The 20,517-nt window shown below is 42.5% G+C and overlaps 1 protein-coding gene and 1 pseudogene across 1 annotated transcript; both read right to left on the minus strand.

Annotated features, from left to right (window-relative positions):
- Positions 1 to 8,501: 8,501 nt before the first annotated feature.
- On the minus strand, positions 8,502 to 9,039 carry LOC144264398 (claudin-22-like; annotated as a pseudogene).
- Positions 9,040 to 10,548: 1,509 nt separating this feature from the next.
- LOC144263599 (claudin-22-like) lies at positions 10,549 to 11,217 on the minus strand. Its single transcript, XM_077814532.1, has one exon. It carries the CDS (start codon positions 11,215 to 11,217, stop codon positions 10,549 to 10,551), a length of 669 nt encoding a protein of 222 aa, XP_077670658.1.
- Positions 11,218 to 20,517: the final 9,300 nt, after the last annotated feature.

Here is a 20,517-nt window from a genome sequence, read left to right on the forward strand (position 1 = left end):
GAGGAGGCTATGGGGAAGTAGCCCAGGGAGTTGTAGCTGTCATGCAGCTGTTACAGGAGACACTGTAGACAGCTTTCAGAGTAACAGTCGTGTTAGTCTGTATTCGCAAAAAGAAAAGGAGTACTTGTGGCACCTTAGAGACTAACCAATTTATTTGAGCATGAGCTTTCGTGAGCTACAGCTCACTTCATCAGATGCATACCGTGGAAACTGCAGCAGACTTTATATATACACAGAGAATATGAAACAATACCTCCTCCCACCCCACTGTCCTGCTGGTAATAGCTTATCTAAAGTAATCTTAAAGGTTAACCTGAAGATTACTTTAGATAAGCTATTACCAGCAGGACAGTGGGGTGGGAGGAGGTATTGTTTCATATTCTCTGTGTATATATAAAGTCTGCTGCAGTTTCCACCGTATGCATCTGATGAAGTGAGCTGTAGCTCACGAAAGCTCATGCTCAAATAAATTGGTTAGTCTCTAAGGTGCCACAAGTACTCCTTTTCTTTTTGTAGACAGCTGCAATCCACAGGGCCCTGGGCTGCAACCCGGAGTAGAGGGCGGGTCCGGGTTCCCCCCATCCCTCCATTCTCCCAACTTGATACCGGAGGAGTTGACCTGGACTGTGGGTTCCAACAGAGGGGAAGGTCTCTGGCCTGTTCCCCAATCCACTAGGTGGATCAGCAGAGACTGAAGGGATTGTTGTTCTTCCTTTTCCCCATGCTGGCCAGTGATGAGGCTAACTGAGTGAACGGCAGATTTGAGCCTTGAAAGTGGCCAAACTGAGGGCTGCCATGAACCTCTGAGGCGAGCAAATCTGCCAATAAGCGCAGGACCCACCAAGGCAGAGGAGGAACTTTGTCAGAGTGCTAATCAACCCATTGCTCTCCCAGATCTTGGCATGAGCTATGGAAGCTCCTAACCGTAGTGTTGTTGGAGGAATTGAGGCAGATAGTTACACAATGACTTCAACATCCATCGGGACGATAAAACCTTGGTATCATCTCCGAAGTTCCTGATGGCCATGTAACTATGTGAACTGGTAGCTACTGGCTCAGTTCAGATAGTTGCACTCTTGACCTAGTCTTTTGAACTGGAGCTCAAGCTTAGGCAGTTGGAATCCAGGCTCCATGTACTGGGGAAATAGCCCCCCTATAGTTTGAGTTTAGGGCACACCTATCCTGTCAGGCGATGGACCTGTTTTAATGGTCCCCACTCAAAAACTAATGAAAGTAGAGCACCTCTAGGAAGCTCTATGGGAAGATATTCCTGTGAAAGATCGCTATTGAGGGGTTGGTAGAATATTGTAAACTTTTATCATCCATAATCTATATGTAAGCAGAGTCAGGATGAGCTCCACCCTGACATCTGGTGGTGAGGTGTGGCAAGTTGTGGAAAAGAACTTCAGGGGCCGATCTCATTTGCATAGGCACACCCACCCCGCCTAGCACGAGCCAATTGCTGCCAAAATGGTCACTTTGGCTGCCGTGGGATCCCCAGTGTCTCTGTTATTGGGGCAGGAATAATAAATTGTTATTACCCTGATTATGGGTATCAAGGACAGTGGACCTGTACTTGGCCTTTTGTTATGACGGAGGGACTCGCCGTCAACTAAGGAGCACTTGCTAGGCAAGGGATATGGGTTCCAAAACTCTGTGACTTGAGAGAGGCTGGGGACAGGTATTAATACTTGGTGGCATGGGCCCCCTCGTGAGGGCCTTACATGCTAATTGCACTTCCTCCTCTCTCCACTGTGGAATATTAGAGCTAATTTTGATTCCATTAGAAGTCTAGTTACAGGCTGCTGAGCTGAATTCACTTTGGGCCAATGGTGCATGAGCACTGAGGCTCCCCTACTACGAGCTGAAGTCACAAAAGAGCTAAACTTACTAAGAGCTGAAATCACTGAGTGTTGTGTTAAGTAGTGGGGGAGCCTGAAGCTATACTGCAGAGCGGCTGGTGGAGCAGAGCAGTTTGTCAGATGCCTAGAGCAGCTCATGGGGCAGCTGGCAGAGCAGAGCCCCATGGAGAGGTGGGGCCATCAGCTTTGGACCATGTAAGGTGCCCCTTCACCTCCCCCACCCCCCAATCTTCACCCAGGTTGGGAGGTAAAACTCTGCAGATAAACTTTTGAACTCTGACCAGGGACAGAGACTTTTGGGTCGTTGGACTTTTGGGACTTTGGGTGATTTTGGGTTGCTGGACTCAAGAACCAAAGGGAAAGGACACACCCCAAATTGCTTGGGGTGGGTTTTTTGCTCATGGGTTGTGTTATGAATCCCATTGGTGTTGTTTCCCCAACATAATGCCACATTGTTTCTCTCTGTTATTAAAAGGCTTTTTCTGCATTCAGACTATGTGCTTGTGAGAGGGGAAGTATTGCCTCTTGGAGGCGCCCAGCGGGGGTGGTATAAATTTGTCCCAGGTCACTGGGTGGGGGCTTGAGCCGGTTTTGCATTATGTTATTGGAATGGAACCCCTAGATACTGAACCCAGCCCTTGTTGCTGCCAACTCTGACAGGCAGAAGGGTTACATATACGTTGTGTCCTATGCACCGTCGTATCTGGCTTTGCCCTCATGGATTTCCTTCATCTATAGATAACCTATCACGGGTGAAGTGAGAATGAAGACAGCAAAGTCTCCAGTGACGGAAATCTGGGGCTGATGTTCAGAGATTGAGTCATAAAGAGTCTTTAAATTCTTATGCCATGGTTATGTGGGAGGCAAAATAAAGATTCTTTGCCTCTGCCATATCATCCAAAACGTCTCAATCAATAGATTAGGTTTGGGTGACAGATAGCTTGTTGATCAGAGCTGCCTTCCTGGGGTAGTTGATAAAGTTCCTCTAGTTATGAGGGATATGTTGTGAATAAAACTGAGCAGATTTGGGCTTGGCTGCCTGCTACTGTGAATGAGTGGCAGGAACTGGAGTCAAGTTCAGTCCAATTCAATGAGAGAGATTAGAGGTGTTTTGCTGTCTCTTTGAATTCACTTCCTTCTTGGCTGGTAAGGGTCAGCAGGAGAGTAGTCGGTCTGTTGCTAGTGGAGCTTGTCGACCCCCTCCTTCCGACAGGTCACGTAGGTGGTATCTGTTCAGGGAGCTGTTGCGCAACCTTTGCTCAGGAAACCAATATGTAACATTGGCAATATGGTTAAATGCCACCGGCTGTCTAGTCTCCCATTTTTGGTTAAGGTGATAGAGACAATTAAGAGTATCTAGATGCCCCAGATCTGCTTGAAACTTTTCAATCTGGTACAAACGTGGGTACAGGGCTGGCATTGGTAGTAACGGTGGATGATCTCCTACTGAAGTGTGAAGATCCTGGTGCCTGTGCTGATAAATCTGCTGTTTTCAATGCTGTTCATTATGAAATGTTACAGATTTGCTGTAGACTGTAGCAAGAGTAGGCACAACTGCTCTTTGGTGCCGCTGTTCCTTCCTTTGCCAAGTACTCCCCAAGAGTAGTGTGGCTCTTTATCCCCTAGGGGCAATGGCTTGTGCAGTTCAAGGCTCTCTTTTGTCCCTATCTCATTCATCGTGTCCATTGGGCTACTGAGAGGGCTAATGGGGAGGTACTTTCTGCATGCTGATGACATTGAGCTCTGTATCTTTCCCTTATAAGCCATGCAGTGCTGTTGAAAGCCGGTTCAGTATCTGGGTGAGACTGGTACATGCATGAGAGCTAGCTAGCTAGCTAGCTAAGTGAAGCGTAATCCAGATAAGGCTGAGGTGATGATGATAGGCCTGGGGAAGCAACTGGAACATATAGTGACAATTCTACCTATCTCTTTTTGAGGGAATTCATGCAGCTTGTTACTCCTGCCCTGTTTTTCCCTTCCACTAATTTTCTTTCTCAAAGTCTGGATCAGATGTCAAACGCTCTTTTAGCAGTGACTGTTCCCCTTTTAATGCCATATTAGGATATATGGTTACCATGATCGCAATGTTATGATTACGAGTTTTTGTTGCTGCCGCTGCTGTACTGAGAAGCTTCATTTTTTGTTCCCACTGGAGCTTCTCTCTCTTTTGATAAGTGTGCATAATATAGGCCCTTCATTTCAGACTTCTCTGGCAACAGCGTTCTCTGCAAGCATATTCATTGGATACCTTGAAAGCACTGACCCTAAGGATTTTAGTCAATAGAATAAATTATTTGTACTTGAAATTTTTGCATAAAACCGATAGTTTAAAGAGCTGTTCTCTTACGTTATTCATCACATACTGAAGCTGTTGGAGTTCTTGTGATATTTTAGCTGCTGATAAGTTTAAGGAAACCTTTAAAGTGATTTTCTAATTCTAGGGAGAAGATAGCTTACTTCACAAGAGCGAAGATCAACATACCATCCCTACCAGCAGATGATGTATAATTACATTTTTCACTGAAGTATTTTTCCACTCGCTCATCTTTTTAGGTGAACGTTTTGTAGTTAGAACCTCCTGCTTTTAAAGATCTTCTATTTTACATCCGACTATAAAGATGTTCATTTGTAAAATACAGCGAACTGAGTTCTTGTCTGTTAAAAGGCGCCAAACAAACAAACCACAACTAGCAGAAAACCAAAGTGGAACACTTCTGGTACACGGATGCTAATTTTGTACAGTTTGTATGTATCGCATGTGTGCTCTTATTTTGTAAAGATGGAACAAAGGAAAGTGTGTATCCTGTTGAACCGCACTGTGTTGAGAAATATTACGTTCAACAGAAGATTGTTTGTCTTTTCACTATTTTCACGTGAGCAGACTGTGAAGATGGCTGTTATGCCATGCAATATTTTTGTACAAGTGTGACTTTTATAGTTTGAAATTAACCATGAATGCAAGCTCCTTTCCAAAACAGCAAGGCTGCCTCGTAACAGGTGCAGTTTAGATTTCCATCACCTACGCTGGGATTTTGTTTCTGAAAACCATTTCCTGACTGTCCTTTTTATTTCTGTGAAGAAAGAAGGTGGAGTACTGAGTGCAGGAGTATAATTTTGTGAATGTACAGTACTTTGGGCTGCACTGTACAGTACTTTGCATTTGCAAGGTGGGGAGGGGAAAGGGCAGACCAGTAACCCTAAAACCTCTTAACAGTAACACTACCAAAAGGGCAGCTGCTTTCTGAAACTGAAGCTGAATCAAATTCGCATCAAAGTGTTTATAGATGAGTAGTCATACCACTGCGCTGTCAAATCTTACGTTTAAATGTAACCTTTTGACCTAAATGTTGTCTACTTTTGTCAACAAGCAGTATGTAAAAAAGATCAGGTTCATGAAAAATTAAACCCGTGCTGTTGTCAGAAGAGGAAAAACTACCCATCAAATTCAAAATGAATCCACTGACGCAAGTACCGGAAGTATTGTTGGTGTAGAAATCCATGCTGGGAAAATCTGTGACCTAGAAACCATAAACTATTTCAGTTGGGTATGTACTCCAGTTCTCATTACCTTTTTTTAAGTAAATGAAACACAAGCTGTTTTTCAGAATAATGATGGTTCAAGTTGAACAAACTTAAGGAGTAAATGTGCACAAGATGTCTATCAAAATAGAATTTTCGCTTATCTGACCAGACCTTTTTGTTTCACAATGTGGATGTGCTTGTCATCGTCCCTGGGGAAGCATGCGACTGCATCAGATCTGGAATAAAGCATCTACAACACGCTGTTGGGTAAAACAAAACTTTGTGGTTGATCTTATAGCCAAAACAATGTAACTCAGCTTGTATCTACAGTACCTAATCTCTGAAGGTTTTTGAAAAAAATGTTAAATTCAAAGGTTTTTTTTTTATTCTATGGATAGAATCTTTGTCCTTAACCTACAGATTATATTGACAAGCCACCTATACATAGCACTTCACTTTTCCAGAAAGTAATTAGCCTTGTTGAAAGATGAAGAGAACATAGCTACAATATGTTTGCGAATGTCAAGGTAAGAAAATTCTGTGCCTAGAATCTTTTGTTAAACACACCAAGGATTTTCTTGTGATACACAAATACATTTAAAGGATTTGAAATAATAAATGTATAACTGGAGGCCACACAGTTCTGAACAAGTGCCAGTCAGGCCAACTGACTGAGCATCATTCTTCATGGATATCCATTTATTGCTGTTCTTTTAACACACACACACACACACACACACACACACACGACTACTAGAAACAAGAAGATATGATTCATGCTTGTGAGGTCAAACTTTAAAAACAGAAGTTTGACATTTACTGTAGAGGTGAAACGAAGGTTGACTGTTTCAGCTTCTCAGTTTGATTATATAAAGTGTTGGTAGGATGTGTAGAATTGTACCGTATGATTTATTTTTTTATTTATTTACAGTCTTATTTATGTTCTGTTAAATATAGTTCAGTTCTGGCCATTTAAAATGTTTGATGTTAAACTATTGTGGGAAATATTTACAGCTTTCTAAATTCTTGCCAGACTAGCTGCTGTTTGTGTATATGTTGAATAACCTTCAGAGGAGTGGAAAAAATAAATTCTGATTGGGTGTGGCCAAGACGGTCAAGTTCTGATGGCTTTAGTTTGCAAAATTTGCTCATTTTTAAAATGAGACAGACTTAAACATATCAGCTCTTTCTCCTCACTTTCCCACTCATTAGTAGCATTACAAACTTATTTATAGGCAGCTTTTAACAGTTGTGGGGGTTTTGTTTTTTACTAATTCAAATTATTCACACTGCTGAAACATTCAATAGACTGAACTAAAAGTGGATATGAACAAACCATGAAGTTCAGATATATAAATCTCACTCTTGAAGAATTAGAGTTTACCCTGTACAGGGAATAACAAATGTAGTAATTAGTTCTCGTGTTTCAGTTATCAGTATGTAATCGCAATTGTGTAATCAAAATTAAGTATTACAGGTACAAAACAATATTATGAATGAAGTTCAGCAGAAATTGTTCTAGGATACAAATCAAATAATTTTAAAATCTTTTTTACTGTTGCTATGTTTAAACTGTATTAAGCATCGAATGCTCAGGACTGAACTAAATATTTAATCAGGTTATACTCCGAATGTGTTTCTGTTCTAATTTTGTCTGTAAAAGTATGCAAATACATCACATAGATTAACTTTTGTCTCTGCACTTTCAATGTGTTTCAGTGATTTGAAAAAAAATAAAAAACGTTAACAAAGCTGTTTTGTAGACTAGTGTTTAATTTTAGTGAAATCTTTGATTCCTGGGCTGTTTCTGAGCTCTTTGCAAAAGTAGATGTTCACTTACTATTTTTGTTGACTTGAGAAAGTCACTGCAGTGTTAACGTCAATCACTGCTAGTCCTTAGGATCGTGGCATATCATGCTAATGGAAGTGCTCTCATCGGTTTTCACTTAAACTCCAGTGTTAATGTCCAAGTAGACTCACTGCTCATTAAAGTGGTGTATAATAGCTATGACCACAACCATCCAAAGTGCAAACTTCCACATGCAGGCAACACAGCTCAGTATTGTCCTGGAATGTATTCTAGGCCTGAGGCTCTTATGAGCTACAGTTTGTGCCAATGCCTGTGGTGCTCTAGTGATAGAGAAAATTGAGGTCTGTATAAACTGATAGTACAAAAAATATATTTACATGTGACATGAGATAGGCATGGAACTCTGGACTCCACTTTCCCACATTAACCTCCCTCCTCTGCTCTCTGTCACCCTAGCACATGAGAGAACAGAGAGACTGAGGTAGAGCCTCAGACGGTGTAAATGGCCATAGCTCTGCTGAAGTCAGTGGAGCTATGACTCCTTGCACCACCTGAGGATCTACCCCACTAGGTCTTGCATAAACATTTTTGATGGACACCGAGAACTTTCTTGCCCATTACCTTCTTGTCACAGCAAATCCACCAATGCAAAATATTTAGGCTTCTTAAGTGTTGGAAATACGCAAGTCAAAGAAAAAATTCTTGCTCAATTAAGTCACTGGGAGGTTTTTTTTCCATTTAATTGAATAGAATCAAGCCTATATTCCATAATAGAAAATCCAGAACTCATACTTTAGATCCATAGTAAGTTATTTTTATATGACAGATACATTGATCAACACGTGAAAATGTGTGGTAACTTTTTAAACTAAACATCCATATATTATGATTTTGTATTTTATTTACCAGATATGTACAGTCATAAACTGTATTATCATATCGGCAGATGCAACCAAAGTAATTAGTCTAATCACTGTTAAGTCTCAATTGTTTTTTCTCTCCACAATGAACATGAAAATGGTTTACCGGACTTGCAGGAAGGGTGCAGTGTTCTAACTTGGTGATTAAAGGGAATAACAAAGTTTTTTAAAAATCTAACACCTTGTAGGTGAGGTGGTTCGTCTGTGTCAGATAAACCTACAAATCCTGAACTGAAAAGTTTGATTCTTCTCGTCGAGTTTTAAAGGAAACGGGTGTCTGCCCTTCTTAAAGTCTCTTAAATGTTCAGATCTATATTTCCGATTTACAAAAGTTGATAGGTATCTTGAATTTCTGCTACTGCATAACAAACTGACTATTCGTGATCTTTAGCTGAACAAGCTGTGCATATAAGTAATGATTCCTTGTATCACAAAGAATCTACCAAACCAGCCAGAAAATAGTGCACCCCCGAATTCCCATCTGGGACAATCTCCAGAATAGACTCATTCCAAAATGTTTGTGCCATAACATGGGTAACGCAAGAAACTGGGGGTAAGGTTCAGATTCCAGATATCCATAAAAGTATTCCTTTATGCAGTAAACAGTCAGTTCTTTTAGTTCATGTTGCGAAGCTCCCATTTTCAGGCAGTCCAAAAACTAGAGATCAGGAGACTCAAAAGCCCAAGCCCATTCAATGTAGACACTAAAATCCTGAACTCTGCAGGCAAAACTAATAAAGAATCAAAGTCCTTACACTGTGTTCCTCTTGATTCGTCTTGAACAGTACGGGTTTGCCAGAGTCCCATGTCCCAGGTCTCCAGTTCATTTACATCCAAATTGAGATTTTTTCCAGTCTGACAAATTATTATAAGCACCAGTAAAAACCTATCCTAACAAAAATAATAAAATTCCAGCCAATTGCATCCCACTTATGTGGGCTAAATCCATTTTAATAATAGAGTCCAAGCGCTTCAGGAATATCTCTACCAACTACTACAGATACATTTTCTGTTTAGTGCTTGTTGCGCTAAACATAAACTTTGTAAGCTGTGAAATAATTCCCTCCTTTTATATGCTATTTCGTAAAAGGACTTTTGACAGATTTCGTTTGATCTGGTTTCTTGTGGATTTGCTTTGAGTATAGAGAAATAACGTGATAAATCAGTAATTCAAAGATGTGGCTGCAGCTGGGCTCATATTCCATTGGTTTTGCTTTTCAGAAAATAGCTGGTCTTTGAACAGAAAAGCATACACTCAATAATAGTGCCCTTTCTATCGCTATTGGGGTAACAATACTCCAACCCTTTTCGCTAAGTAGTTTTAATAGTTCTGGATGTTTTTAATTAGCTCATTGTTTGGGATGATAATTCATAACCTGAATAATTCACATTCCGTATATTTGGATAAGCCCATGCAAACTTTATATAGTTTAACAAATAAGGTGGTCTGCCTGTGAGAAATACTGCATTTATTTTACGAAGTTTTAAGAAGTATATTTGTTTAAAATCAGACTAATTACATGTACAAGAACTGCTATATATGATAAAAGTTTGACCGAAATCTTTCACTGAATGCCGTTCAAGTATTCATGATTAAAAACTCAGTTCCTATACTCTATAAAATAGCAAGTGCTTATGAGCAGATTAACTCTTTCAACTAGGTATTTTCCAACCACCCCAGCTCTTTAATTTTTTTCTTTGTATCTGAAATATGCAGGTGCCAGAACATCCAGGTTAACTTTTGTGTCTTGTTTTCCTCATAGTAGGTTGGGATAACAAACGACTAGCTGTTTTGGGACACTGGCCTGTGATGCTGGTGAATTACATGCAGCATTTTTAAGAAACTAAGAGTGCTTTAAAAAAAACGAGATCTCTGCCAGTCTTTTTAGGGTTTTGGGAATTTTCCTGGATAAAGAAACACAGTTCTTTCACAGAGATCTCCTTCTCTCTGTAGCAAAGGTCTATACCCAGAACACAAGTATTTTGAGGGTATTTGTAGAGGTGGGAAATACTCTAGATCATGACAATGTTACTGGATCAGATAGGTGGATGGTTGTGCCATAGGGGGTCAAAGCCTTTGAATTCCACTTAATTGGCTTCTCATGAAAAGGAAACTTAACATTTTTGGCTCTTAACCAACATACGAGAGAGCAACCTTATACATTTTGGGGGTCTACAGTTCAGCTTTAATAGCAAAACAAAGTAGTGGTTCTTCCATACAGTCATGATAGCTTTAATGTCCTGCTGCAAAACAAAACAGTTTTGCCCCCCGGAGCGATGACACTACGTTGAAAGAACAATTACAGGAAGAAAGAATTAGACACACAACTTTAATGAATCAGCTAAGTAACAAAGGGTCCTTTGAATCATTATTGGAACAAGCTTCTGCCTTGTGCTAGAGTTCTGAAAAGAAAGAGAAGACTGTCTGTACTACTTAAACTCCTAGATTTTCAGGACTATTTTCAGTTTCCAAGTGTTGACAGTGATCTTGCATTTCTGTTACTGTGTAATGGACTGAGGATGGATGGACTTCCGATGAACAGACAGTGCAATTAAGTAGTGATCCTCCTAGTATAAGACATATTCCAGCAAACCAGCCAACAAACAGTGCTTCCCCCAAGTCCCACTTGGGAATAATCTCTGGGATATTCTCATCCAAATTTTCCTCGACTACAGTGTGAGCAACCCAAGAAACTGGGGCCATGACTGTAATTGCTGATATCCAGAAGAGTATTCCTCCAAGCAGTAATAGCCGTTTCTTTAGTTCCTGTTGTCTTTCACCGATCTTCAAACAGTCCAACCCAAAACCTGAAAGCAAGAAGCCCAAAAGTCCTAATCCATTTGAAACAAACATCAAAATCCTAGAAATCCTAAACTCTGGAGGCAAAGCCAAGAAAGAATCAAAATCCTTACATTGAATTCCCCCTTCCTCTTGGGAAACACAAACTTGCCAGAGTCCCATGGTCCAGGTCTCGAATTCATTTAACTCTAAAGCGAGATTTTTCCAGTCAGGTAAATAGGTAGTGAGACAGGATAGAAACCATCCAAACAGAGAGAAAAAAATGCCATTTAATTGCATCACAGTTCTGTAGACTAAAGCCATTAGAAGAGCACAGTCCAGAAAGCTTTAGGAGGAATGTCTCTCTAAGGGCTGATACCTTTTGTGGTGGTTGGAGCTATGATGATCTTAGTTATTTGTGCCCTGAATATAAGCTTAGATATTAACCCTTTGAAAACTCTGAAACACTTTTTTGTTCTTCATGAATATAATGTTTCATGTAAAGGACGAAGGACTCTGCTAAACCATGGGTTAGGCTTTCTGATCAAGATTTGATCTGTTACCTTCCAGTGCCTGATGATTACAAGTCTGCGGATGAACAAAGAAGGCTCTATGACCCCTCACCCTAAAATACAACAGAAATCTTTGTGCTTCGATACGGATTAATTAGATTTTAAGTGGTGATAAAAAGCCAGCTCTGTCCTCAACAGGACTTCATTGTAATAGCAAAACTTGACATTTCAGGGATGTAAATCGAGGCCTTGTAAAGAAAGGTAGACTGTTTCCCTATAATCTTTATTCTTAGACTTCCTCAACATACACAGTGGCTTATTCTCCACTCTCTTGTTCTATGTCACAAGCACTGGGAAGACTCTCTGTAAAAGGTCCTTGTATGTTTCATTTTTTCTATGTTTGTTTCTCTTAAAATGGGCTTCTTTTAATGTCTGACCCATTTAAGGGGCAAAGGAGAAGTGAGTAAATAATCAAAGTGCCATAAAGAAAGCAATCCATTACAATTCTAGACTCCCACCCATCATAATGAATTCAGAGCAGAAATTCAGTTGTTGTAAACTGAAGAAAATGCAGCTGTGACCATTTTAAATCAGTTGAAGTTGTCCCCTGTACTCTCTGGGCCTAGTCCTGCAAGGTGCTGAGTATTTGCTCAACTCCAATTTCAGTTAGTGGGTGCTGAGGTTGTTTCCTATTCCTGGTGGTAGGAAATGCTCATCACCTTCCCATATGAGGCCCTAAATAAGCAGGGTCAGTGGGAAATCATGGAACCCAGATATAGCATCATGCTTTTGCCCTGGTATGTGCTTCTCTGAAATCTATTTTTTCTCATCCTGACTGAGGGCTGTTCTGCATAGCTTTCCTCCTGGCACAGTACAGCTACTCATGGACGCACCACTGCAATGTACTATATCAACACACAGGGAGGAACGTGCTCGTTGCTGCTGTGTCAGGAAGTGATCCCCCTTGAGGAAAAGTGCATCAGTCAGTGTCACACCAATGGGCCTGTCAGGGTTCCCTCCCCACTCTGTACTCTGGGGTGCAGATGTGGGGACCCGCATGAAAAACCCCTTACGCTTATTTCTACCAGTTTAGGTTAAAAACTTCCCCAAGGCACAAATTCTTCCTTGTCCTTGGACGGTATTGCTGCCACTACCCAAGTGAGTTAGGCAAAGATTCAGGAAAAGGACCACTTGGTGTTCCTGTTTCCCCAAAATATGCCCCCAATCCCCAAACCAAATAGGTAAACAAGGTGAGCACAGACCAGACCCTTGGGTTTTTAGGACACTAAAAACAAATCAGATTCTTAAAAGCAGAACTTTATTATAAAGACAAAAGTAAAAGAAGCACCTCTGTAAAATCAGGATGGAAGGTAATTTTACAGGGTAATAAGATTTAAAACACAGAGGATTCCCCTCTAGGCAAAGCTTTAAGGTTACAAAAACCAGGAATAAACCTCCCTCTGAGCATAGGGAACATTCACAAGCTAAAACAAAAGATAATCTAACACATTTCCTTGCTTTACTTACAATTTTTGTAATCTTAGCTGCTTATTTCGGGTAGGGTTTTAGGAGAGGGCTTTTCCTGCTTGGTCCCTCTCTCTGTCCCAAGAGAACACAAACAAAGAGAGCACAAACAAGATCTCCCCCCACAGATTTGAAAGGATCTTCTTCCCTTATTGGTCATTTTGGTCAGGTGCCAGCCAAGTTATTTGAGCTTCTTAACCCCTTACAGGTAAAGGAGGGGTTTTATGATACCCTTAGCTGTGTGTTTATGACAGGGCCCCTGCGCCTTCGTAGCCTACAGAACACCTTAGGGCACCATCCCAGTCATTAATACTCAGACAACCACAAAGGACCACTCAAGGACTCCATTCTGCAAGACATCTTGCACAGGTTGGGGGTGCCTGAGTTTAGATCTCTTCGTGTCCAACCGCCATAGGTTCTGTTCCAGAGGAGGATCCAGTTCCAGCTTCCGGTCAGATATCTTTCTGATCCTACGGCTATCCGGACTCGTGTATGCTTACCCTCTAATTCCCTCAAGACCAAACAATGCAGCTCAAATGAGAGCGTGGCCCAGACAGTTTTGGTTTGCCGATCTCATTAACCTATTAACACGGCCCCCACTTACGCTCTCAACGCTCCCAGATGTCATCTCGCAATTGAAGGGGACAAATCCTGCACCCAGCCCCAGGCCCCCTCACCTCACAGCCTGGATGCTGGCTAGCTAACATCCACTGATCGATCCTGCTTTTTAATAGTTCAGTACATCTGTTGTGGAAAACGAGTTACATCACAACACATCCTAGCTTGCAACAGAAAGGATTCCACCAGTCTTACCTGTGCTGCTAAATGGAAGAGGCTCTCTGTCTGGGTATCGGGGAATCATCTGTCTCTCTTGGAAGCACTGATGGCTGCCATCCCTGGACTACCTGCTCACGTTAAAGTATTTGGCCTTCTCCATCAGCTCACTTGCATCTGGCACCTATCTCTGATCACTATCCTCTGGTGGGAAGGCCAGACTGTTGTCTCATCCGACAGCGGCTAGATTTCTCAAGGGTCTCATTCATGTTTTCCCACGAAGCAGAGACCCTGCCCTTCTGGGACCTCAGTACCGTTTTAACAAGTTTGATGGCACCTCCTTTTGAGCCTTGGTAGTCTGCCCTTTGGAAGTCTGCTCTTTGTACCACTTATCTATAAAGACTGCCTTCTTAGTGGCCATAACCTTAGACAGAAGAATAAGTGAGATGTAAACCCTTACGGTGGGGCAACTTTATATAGTATTCCAAAAGAACCAAGTGATTTGATGCCCTTATCTAAGGTTACTAATTTCTAATTTCTGATTGTTATCCTAATCAGATGATCCGTTTAGCTGTATGCTTCCCCAAACCTCACTCCACTTTGGAGGAGCTAAACTTCATGCCTTCGATATTATCAAGCTTTTTTTCTTACTATCCAGACTGAACAAAGCCATTTAGGAATTCTCCAAAACGTTCCCTAATGCGTACTGACAGAATGAAGGGCCAACCAATCTCCATTCACACTGTCACAATAGGTCCCAGGTTATAAGACATGTTACAGGGTGACCCATTTTGACCCACCTGTATAGATTAGGATCCATTCCACGAGAGCTCAGGCTCAGGCAACCTCTGCCACCTCTCAAATACCCAGTGAAAATTACATTGTCACTTCAAGTATTAACTCTTTCATTGCTCATCAAAGCACGTAAGAAAGGAGAGCTATAGGATGAAAATCTGCACAAGCTACTGTAAGTGGCAGCTCATTTTGGCACTTCTCGACAGACTTGAGAAAGCTGCCACTTTTCTCCAAGCTTTCCAATCAAGAAAGAGCCTAGCGGAGCCCAGAGGGGCAAGAGGGCCCCCACAAGCAAGTGAAGAAGCCCAGTGGCGTGTACAAACATAGGTAGTGGCTGGCTAGGGCTAGAGGGGGGCCAGATCCAGCCACCTTCATGTGCAGTCCAGCTCTGCAGATCCAGCAGTGCCAGGGACAGCTCAGTGCTGCACCACCTGGCTGCCCAGCAGCAGAATGAGGAGGGAGAGTCCTGAGAGCCCAGTGTCGTGCTGGGGGCAAAGTCTGTCCTGAGTGCCCCCAGCAAGCCAGTTCTGTCTGGTGCCCATGAGTGGAGCTGGTACCAGAGAGGGAGATGAGCGAGATGGAGGACAGAAGAGGCTCAAGAGGAGGGGATCCAGCTGGGGCCACCAGGACACAGCTCCCTCTGCTCCCAGCCCAACCCCTGACCCTGCCCTTCCACTGGCCCCCATCCAATCTCCCTACCATAGCCGCGCAACCTGCCCCTCCCACAGCTCTCCCCTGCTTCCCCTCAAACCCCTCACAACCCCACCCAGCCCTGCTTAAACCCATCTAGCCCCCTGCTACTTCATCCCCAGATAAAAACACCCAAGCTTCTCCCCCCTCCCCAAATAAACTTCAACACCACCAAACTTCCTCTGGCCACAGCCTTCCACCTATCCCACCACATCAACCCCCATCACACAAACACACATCACAAATAAACCCCTCCCGTCACAACCTCCCAAATAAATGCTCCATAAATCACCCTGCCAAAACCCTTCTCCAAGCCCTCTGCTCACCATTCCCCCAAACCCCATTCCCCAATACACCCACCTTTTAAAACCTCCCCTCTACTCCTGGCAGCACCAACCCCCGACTTCTTCAATTGCTCCAGTCCCCGATGGCTCACCCAGGAAGTCCCCCATAGGGCCTCTCCCTCCTTGGCATCAGCATCCCATCTTCACTTTAGAGTGTTATGTGGGGTTGATGATCTTTCCCTTTGCCTGTCCCTGTCACCTCCTTGCCTTCTTGGGGTGGTCAGATGGCTAGTGGGTGTCCCTCCATCTGGCGGAGCCCACCACAGCAAAGGTGAAAATGGCAAGAGCTACCAGCCAGAGTGGGAACCCAGGCCCAGCCCAGCAGGTCAGGAGCCTCTGCTCAGGGGTGAGTGCACGGTGGACTCGCTCGCCAACTTCCTCCTCTCCACACCAGGCCATGACATACGCAGTGATCTCGTGCACTGGAGAGCACGGCCTGACAGTTTTACACAAACCCCACAAAGAATATTTTCACCAGCCGCCTGTGCATCCAAGCCTTGCTGAGAAGGCAGCCAAGCTCAAGGAGTCCAGCTGAGCCCATGGGTGTACCTGGACCCCAGTAATGAGCTCAGGGAGCCCACAGAGCATGTGTGATCATATTTTCTGCAACAGCACAATCTATTGTGAGTCTTGTCTCCTGTGGCGAGAGCTTATTCTGTGGGCAGAGCTTGGAAGAGTGCCATCACTGCCCACCCCACTCCCACCCCAGGAGCCCAGCTGACACTGTCAGATCTTTGGGATAAGAGCTGTCTGTCTCATTATACCAGCTCATTTTTAAGTAAAACAAAAGCTGAGACCACACTTCTGTAACGAGTGGCGGCCTGACATAAACACGTCAGAGTTCCTGGGGGTTTCTAAGAGAACTCAGGTTATGTGAGAGATTTTTGGAAAGAGACTTTTTGAATGTAAGGAAGGCCTGTTCAATGCAAAGCCCAGGGGGACTTTCCCACTCTGATTTTGTTACTGGTCCACAATGACACTGTTACTGAATTCTTCCCTGCAACAACGGGACAGTAGGAATTGCCATACTGGGTCAGACCCATGGTCTCTCGAGTCCAGTGTCCCGTCTCTGATCGTGCCCAACACCTGACACAGAACTGGAACCTATGATTTTAAAAATAACGTGAAAGAATGTTTTGAGAGCGTATCACTCATTTTAAATAGCTCCAAGTATAAGTCTGCAAGCTGATGTCTCCAGTTCTTTCCAGCGTGACAAGTCTTAAGTGGGGTGGGGGGGGGCGGTTTAAACTCTAGTCTGTCTACATAGCATCCTGTTCAAACAAATACATTAACTTTTCCCTCATTACTTATAAAACCGTTTCCATCTGGATTCTGAATCTTGCTCTAATGCGATTTATTTTTCTTCAGAGGTTTTAGAATTACATCATTTCTCCTGGAAATCTTGATGGCCAGAGCTGGTCTCATTAGTATCGAAACCCAATATACATATATTTTCTTCCAAAGAACATTAGGAAGCCGTTGGTTGCTGAAAAACATGAAAACTAAAACAGATCTGTATCCAACAGAAATATTCAGCTTAAGTCCAAGTAGTGAATTTTACTACTCTGATAGCAGGAGTAAGCTGTGTGCCTGGTATTTCCATGAAGTGACTAGGCTATTTATTCTTTGAATAGTGGTCAGTGCATCTCTAACCTATGTGAATATCTTATTTTGTGCCATATAAAGGAATCTTTGTGAGGAAGTAACCTGAGGCAAGCGCTGCAAGGGGAAATTTGATGAAAGTACATTATAATCAGTGCTGAACAGAACCACCAGTCCTTGGTTTTCTGGAGATACTGAAGGTTTAAGTTTTCATCACCTCACTTTTTCATTAATCACTTGACTTTTTCTGTTCTTTCCGGTAAGTGTTTGGGGGTTTCAGCAGAGTGCAGTACACTGCATTGAATTGTTTCCTCCTGTGAACGCTTCATGCACAGAGCAGGAAATCGTGTGCTTAGAGAAATACTATTTTTCAAAATACCCTCCATGTTCTCACCCCCTCCCAAATGTTCTTTATTTAAACATTATCAACTTAGTTTGGACATTAGGTAGAGCTGGACTAGCAGCCTGGCGGGGGGAGGGGGGGGTGCACAAAAGTTGCCAGTGGTCCATAGTAACTGATGCAATCTGAACACTGACCTGACAAATGGGGGGGGAGGAGGGGAGGAGAGAATCCCTAATTATAAATACATATTCTATTAGACCTTGTCATGATAGTGAATTGGAAAAGGGAATTTAGGGACCATGCGGAGGGGTGGGGGTATAGGGGCAAGCTATACAGATTGTTTTCTTCCCCTTTCAAAACAAAAACATATCAGTGGTTTACTTAATCAAACACATAAATCAGTTCAAGGATCATTACTTTTTCATAAAACATCCATTCAAAATTTAGATGAGATCATTTATAAAAAGTAAGTGACTTCATTTTGGTATAATTTCTAAATAATTTGTTTCAGTTTTTTAAAGTCCCCTGTGTTGAGAAGTAGGATTGTTTTGGATGCTGTTAAAGTTAGCAGACAATGGAATAAATGTGAGCATGTTGTGTACGGAGGTTACAAGAGAAAAGGATAGACGCAATTACATTTAATGCCATGGAATTGAATAGAAGCCGGACAAATAACATTGGACCACATTCTCTTGTCCAATCTGGCCCCTTTGCATTGCTTGGCAGCACAAAGAGGGATGGATAGTGGCTGCCTCTGGCCATCTGATAATTCCCCTCCCCTGGAGGAATTCTCAGGCAGAATAAAATGAATGTAATTGGTTCCTGTGCCACCTCTGTCTTCTGTGGCGTGTGTGTATGGTGTGAGGCTGGAGTCGGGTAGGGTAGGGTATGGCCAAAGCACCAATGTACTCCTGTAGTTGTTAGCTGATGGTCCTTTGGCATACGCTAAGGAATGGTCTGGAGCTGCACAAGGAAAGAATCAGGGAGCTGTAACCAACTGTATAATGGTTTGCCCCCATCTCCAGCATCCAGCACACCTTAACACAGCAGAGGATTTGGCCCATTATATTGCCTGTTCTGTGTTAAAGTGTATACACAATTTCTTTAAGAAAGGAGACATATTAGCAGCCACTTGGAACATTCTTAAATCTAATCTGAAGTAGATCATTTATATCTAAATTATCTAATTAAATCTCTTGTATCTTATAATAATGAAGGAACCTGTTGGCTTATTCAGACTTTTGGAAGAAAAGGTGCAACTTGCTTCCTACTGAAACCACCTCAGCAGAATTATCCATGTCTCTTACATGGATAGATGAGAGAGAATCTGTTTTACCAGCTATAGAAAAAGAAGCAACCAGGCATTTACAGCAGTGTGATGTAATGTGATAGATATGTTTTAAAAAGCCCTTGTGAGTATGTAAAAGAAACTGTGAGATCTCTTAAGACTCTAAGATTAGAATATACAAGTCTAGTTAGAAGAAATGAAACTCATTCTCTGAAAGCAAGACCTTTCACTCCTATGAAACACCTTATTTCAGATTTTTGACTAATGGGAATTGAACAAGAAGATCTAGGAGGAAAGGGAATAGGAAGAGATAAGTACAAGGTAAAACTTTGTCTGTTTGTACTTTACAGACTTAGTCCAAAGATCAAAATGAAACATGGATTTGCCATCCTTTTTAATAGAAGAATAAAGAATATTCCAAGATTAACTGCACAAGCCTCACAAAACACCTTACTATCACCATCCCAACCCAAAATTAAAAATTAGGGTTAATTAGATTATCTGAACAATAAGGATTTTTTAATCTAGAACACAGCAGTTCTGATCTACTGCAAGTATGAAATCTTGTTACTTGACTATTGATGGAGATGTGATTTCCTTGAATGATGTACCTCTTTCCAAGAAAATAATTTGTCTGAGTTGTCAGAAGTGTAATCTTCTCTAGCATTACCCATCACTCATTATAACACTTTGGTTTAACATGGGTGTTATGTTGTCTATATGTCTACTGTGCTCTTCACATATATACATCGATTTAATATGGGTGTAATATGCAGACACACACTATTCCTGACCCCTGTAGGCAAGCAGCCGTAGCCCTGATGCATGAGATTTGATTACAGTAATTTTCTTAAGGCAGAGATGCAAGTGTTTTGAGCGTGCTGAAGGCAATGCGGAGCTTTCTGTTCTCCTCATGGCCCATGAAAGGAGGGAATGAACAGGTTCACAGATTCATAGACCCCAAAGCAACAAACATCCAGCCTGCCCCCACCATACACACAGGCCATAGAACGTTCTCCAGAAACTGGATGAAAGCATTTCGTTTAGACAGTTAACTAATCTCATTTTAAAAGCTCCAAGTGATGGTGAGTCTGCCACCTCCCCTGGTAAGCTGGTCCAATGTTTGGTGTTTTCCCCTTACATATTAAAACTGAGAAAACTTTCAATTAAAAACCATAATTACAAATAAATTTTAAAAATTAAAAATGCATCAGTTATTCACTAAAACCCATTCATGTTCTTCTCTCCCTTTGTTCCCCCCATCATGACCTCCCCTGCCTCTTTTCTCTCCAGCTTGCTCCACTCCTTTTCCTCCATCCCCTGTCACAAGCAGACAAAACCAAATAGGAAGCAGCTCTGCCTAACCAATTCAGGGTATGGCAGGCCAGTGGCTCCTCTCTTTCTCTCAGCAGCTGCCAGCTTGCCTTTCACTGGCAGAGGGAGTTGGAGTCAGATGGAGGCTCCAACCTTGAGTCCTCAGCTGTAGCAGCTCCCTGAGGGGGAAAGGGATGGCAGTCACGTTCTTCCTGCTCCAGGGTCTGGGCTGCTGGGGGTGGGGCAGAGGGGGCGGGGGAGAGTATAGCAGCTGTGGGAGCCCACAGTTCACTCTGTGTGCCAAGCTAGTGTCAGTGAGGGCACCATGCACACAGGCACTGCTCTTCCGCCTCCGTCTCTCAGCTGACCCCTGACATTGCATGTGTGGGGTGGAAATGAGATGCAGGGAGCAGAATCAACGTTAAAGCATGATGTGTT

Source organism: Eretmochelys imbricata, chromosome 4, assembly GCF_965152235.1.
Source record: "Eretmochelys imbricata isolate rEreImb1 chromosome 4, rEreImb1.hap1, whole genome shotgun sequence".
In the NCBI taxonomy this organism is placed as follows: domain Eukaryota; kingdom Metazoa; phylum Chordata; order Testudines; family Cheloniidae; genus Eretmochelys; species Eretmochelys imbricata.

Bases quoted from the DNA above. Each gene is read 5' to 3' on its own strand.
- LOC144263599 (XM_077814532.1), bottom strand. From the start codon at position 11,217: ATGGCTTTAGTCTACAGAACTGTGATGCAATTAAATGGCATTTTTTTC.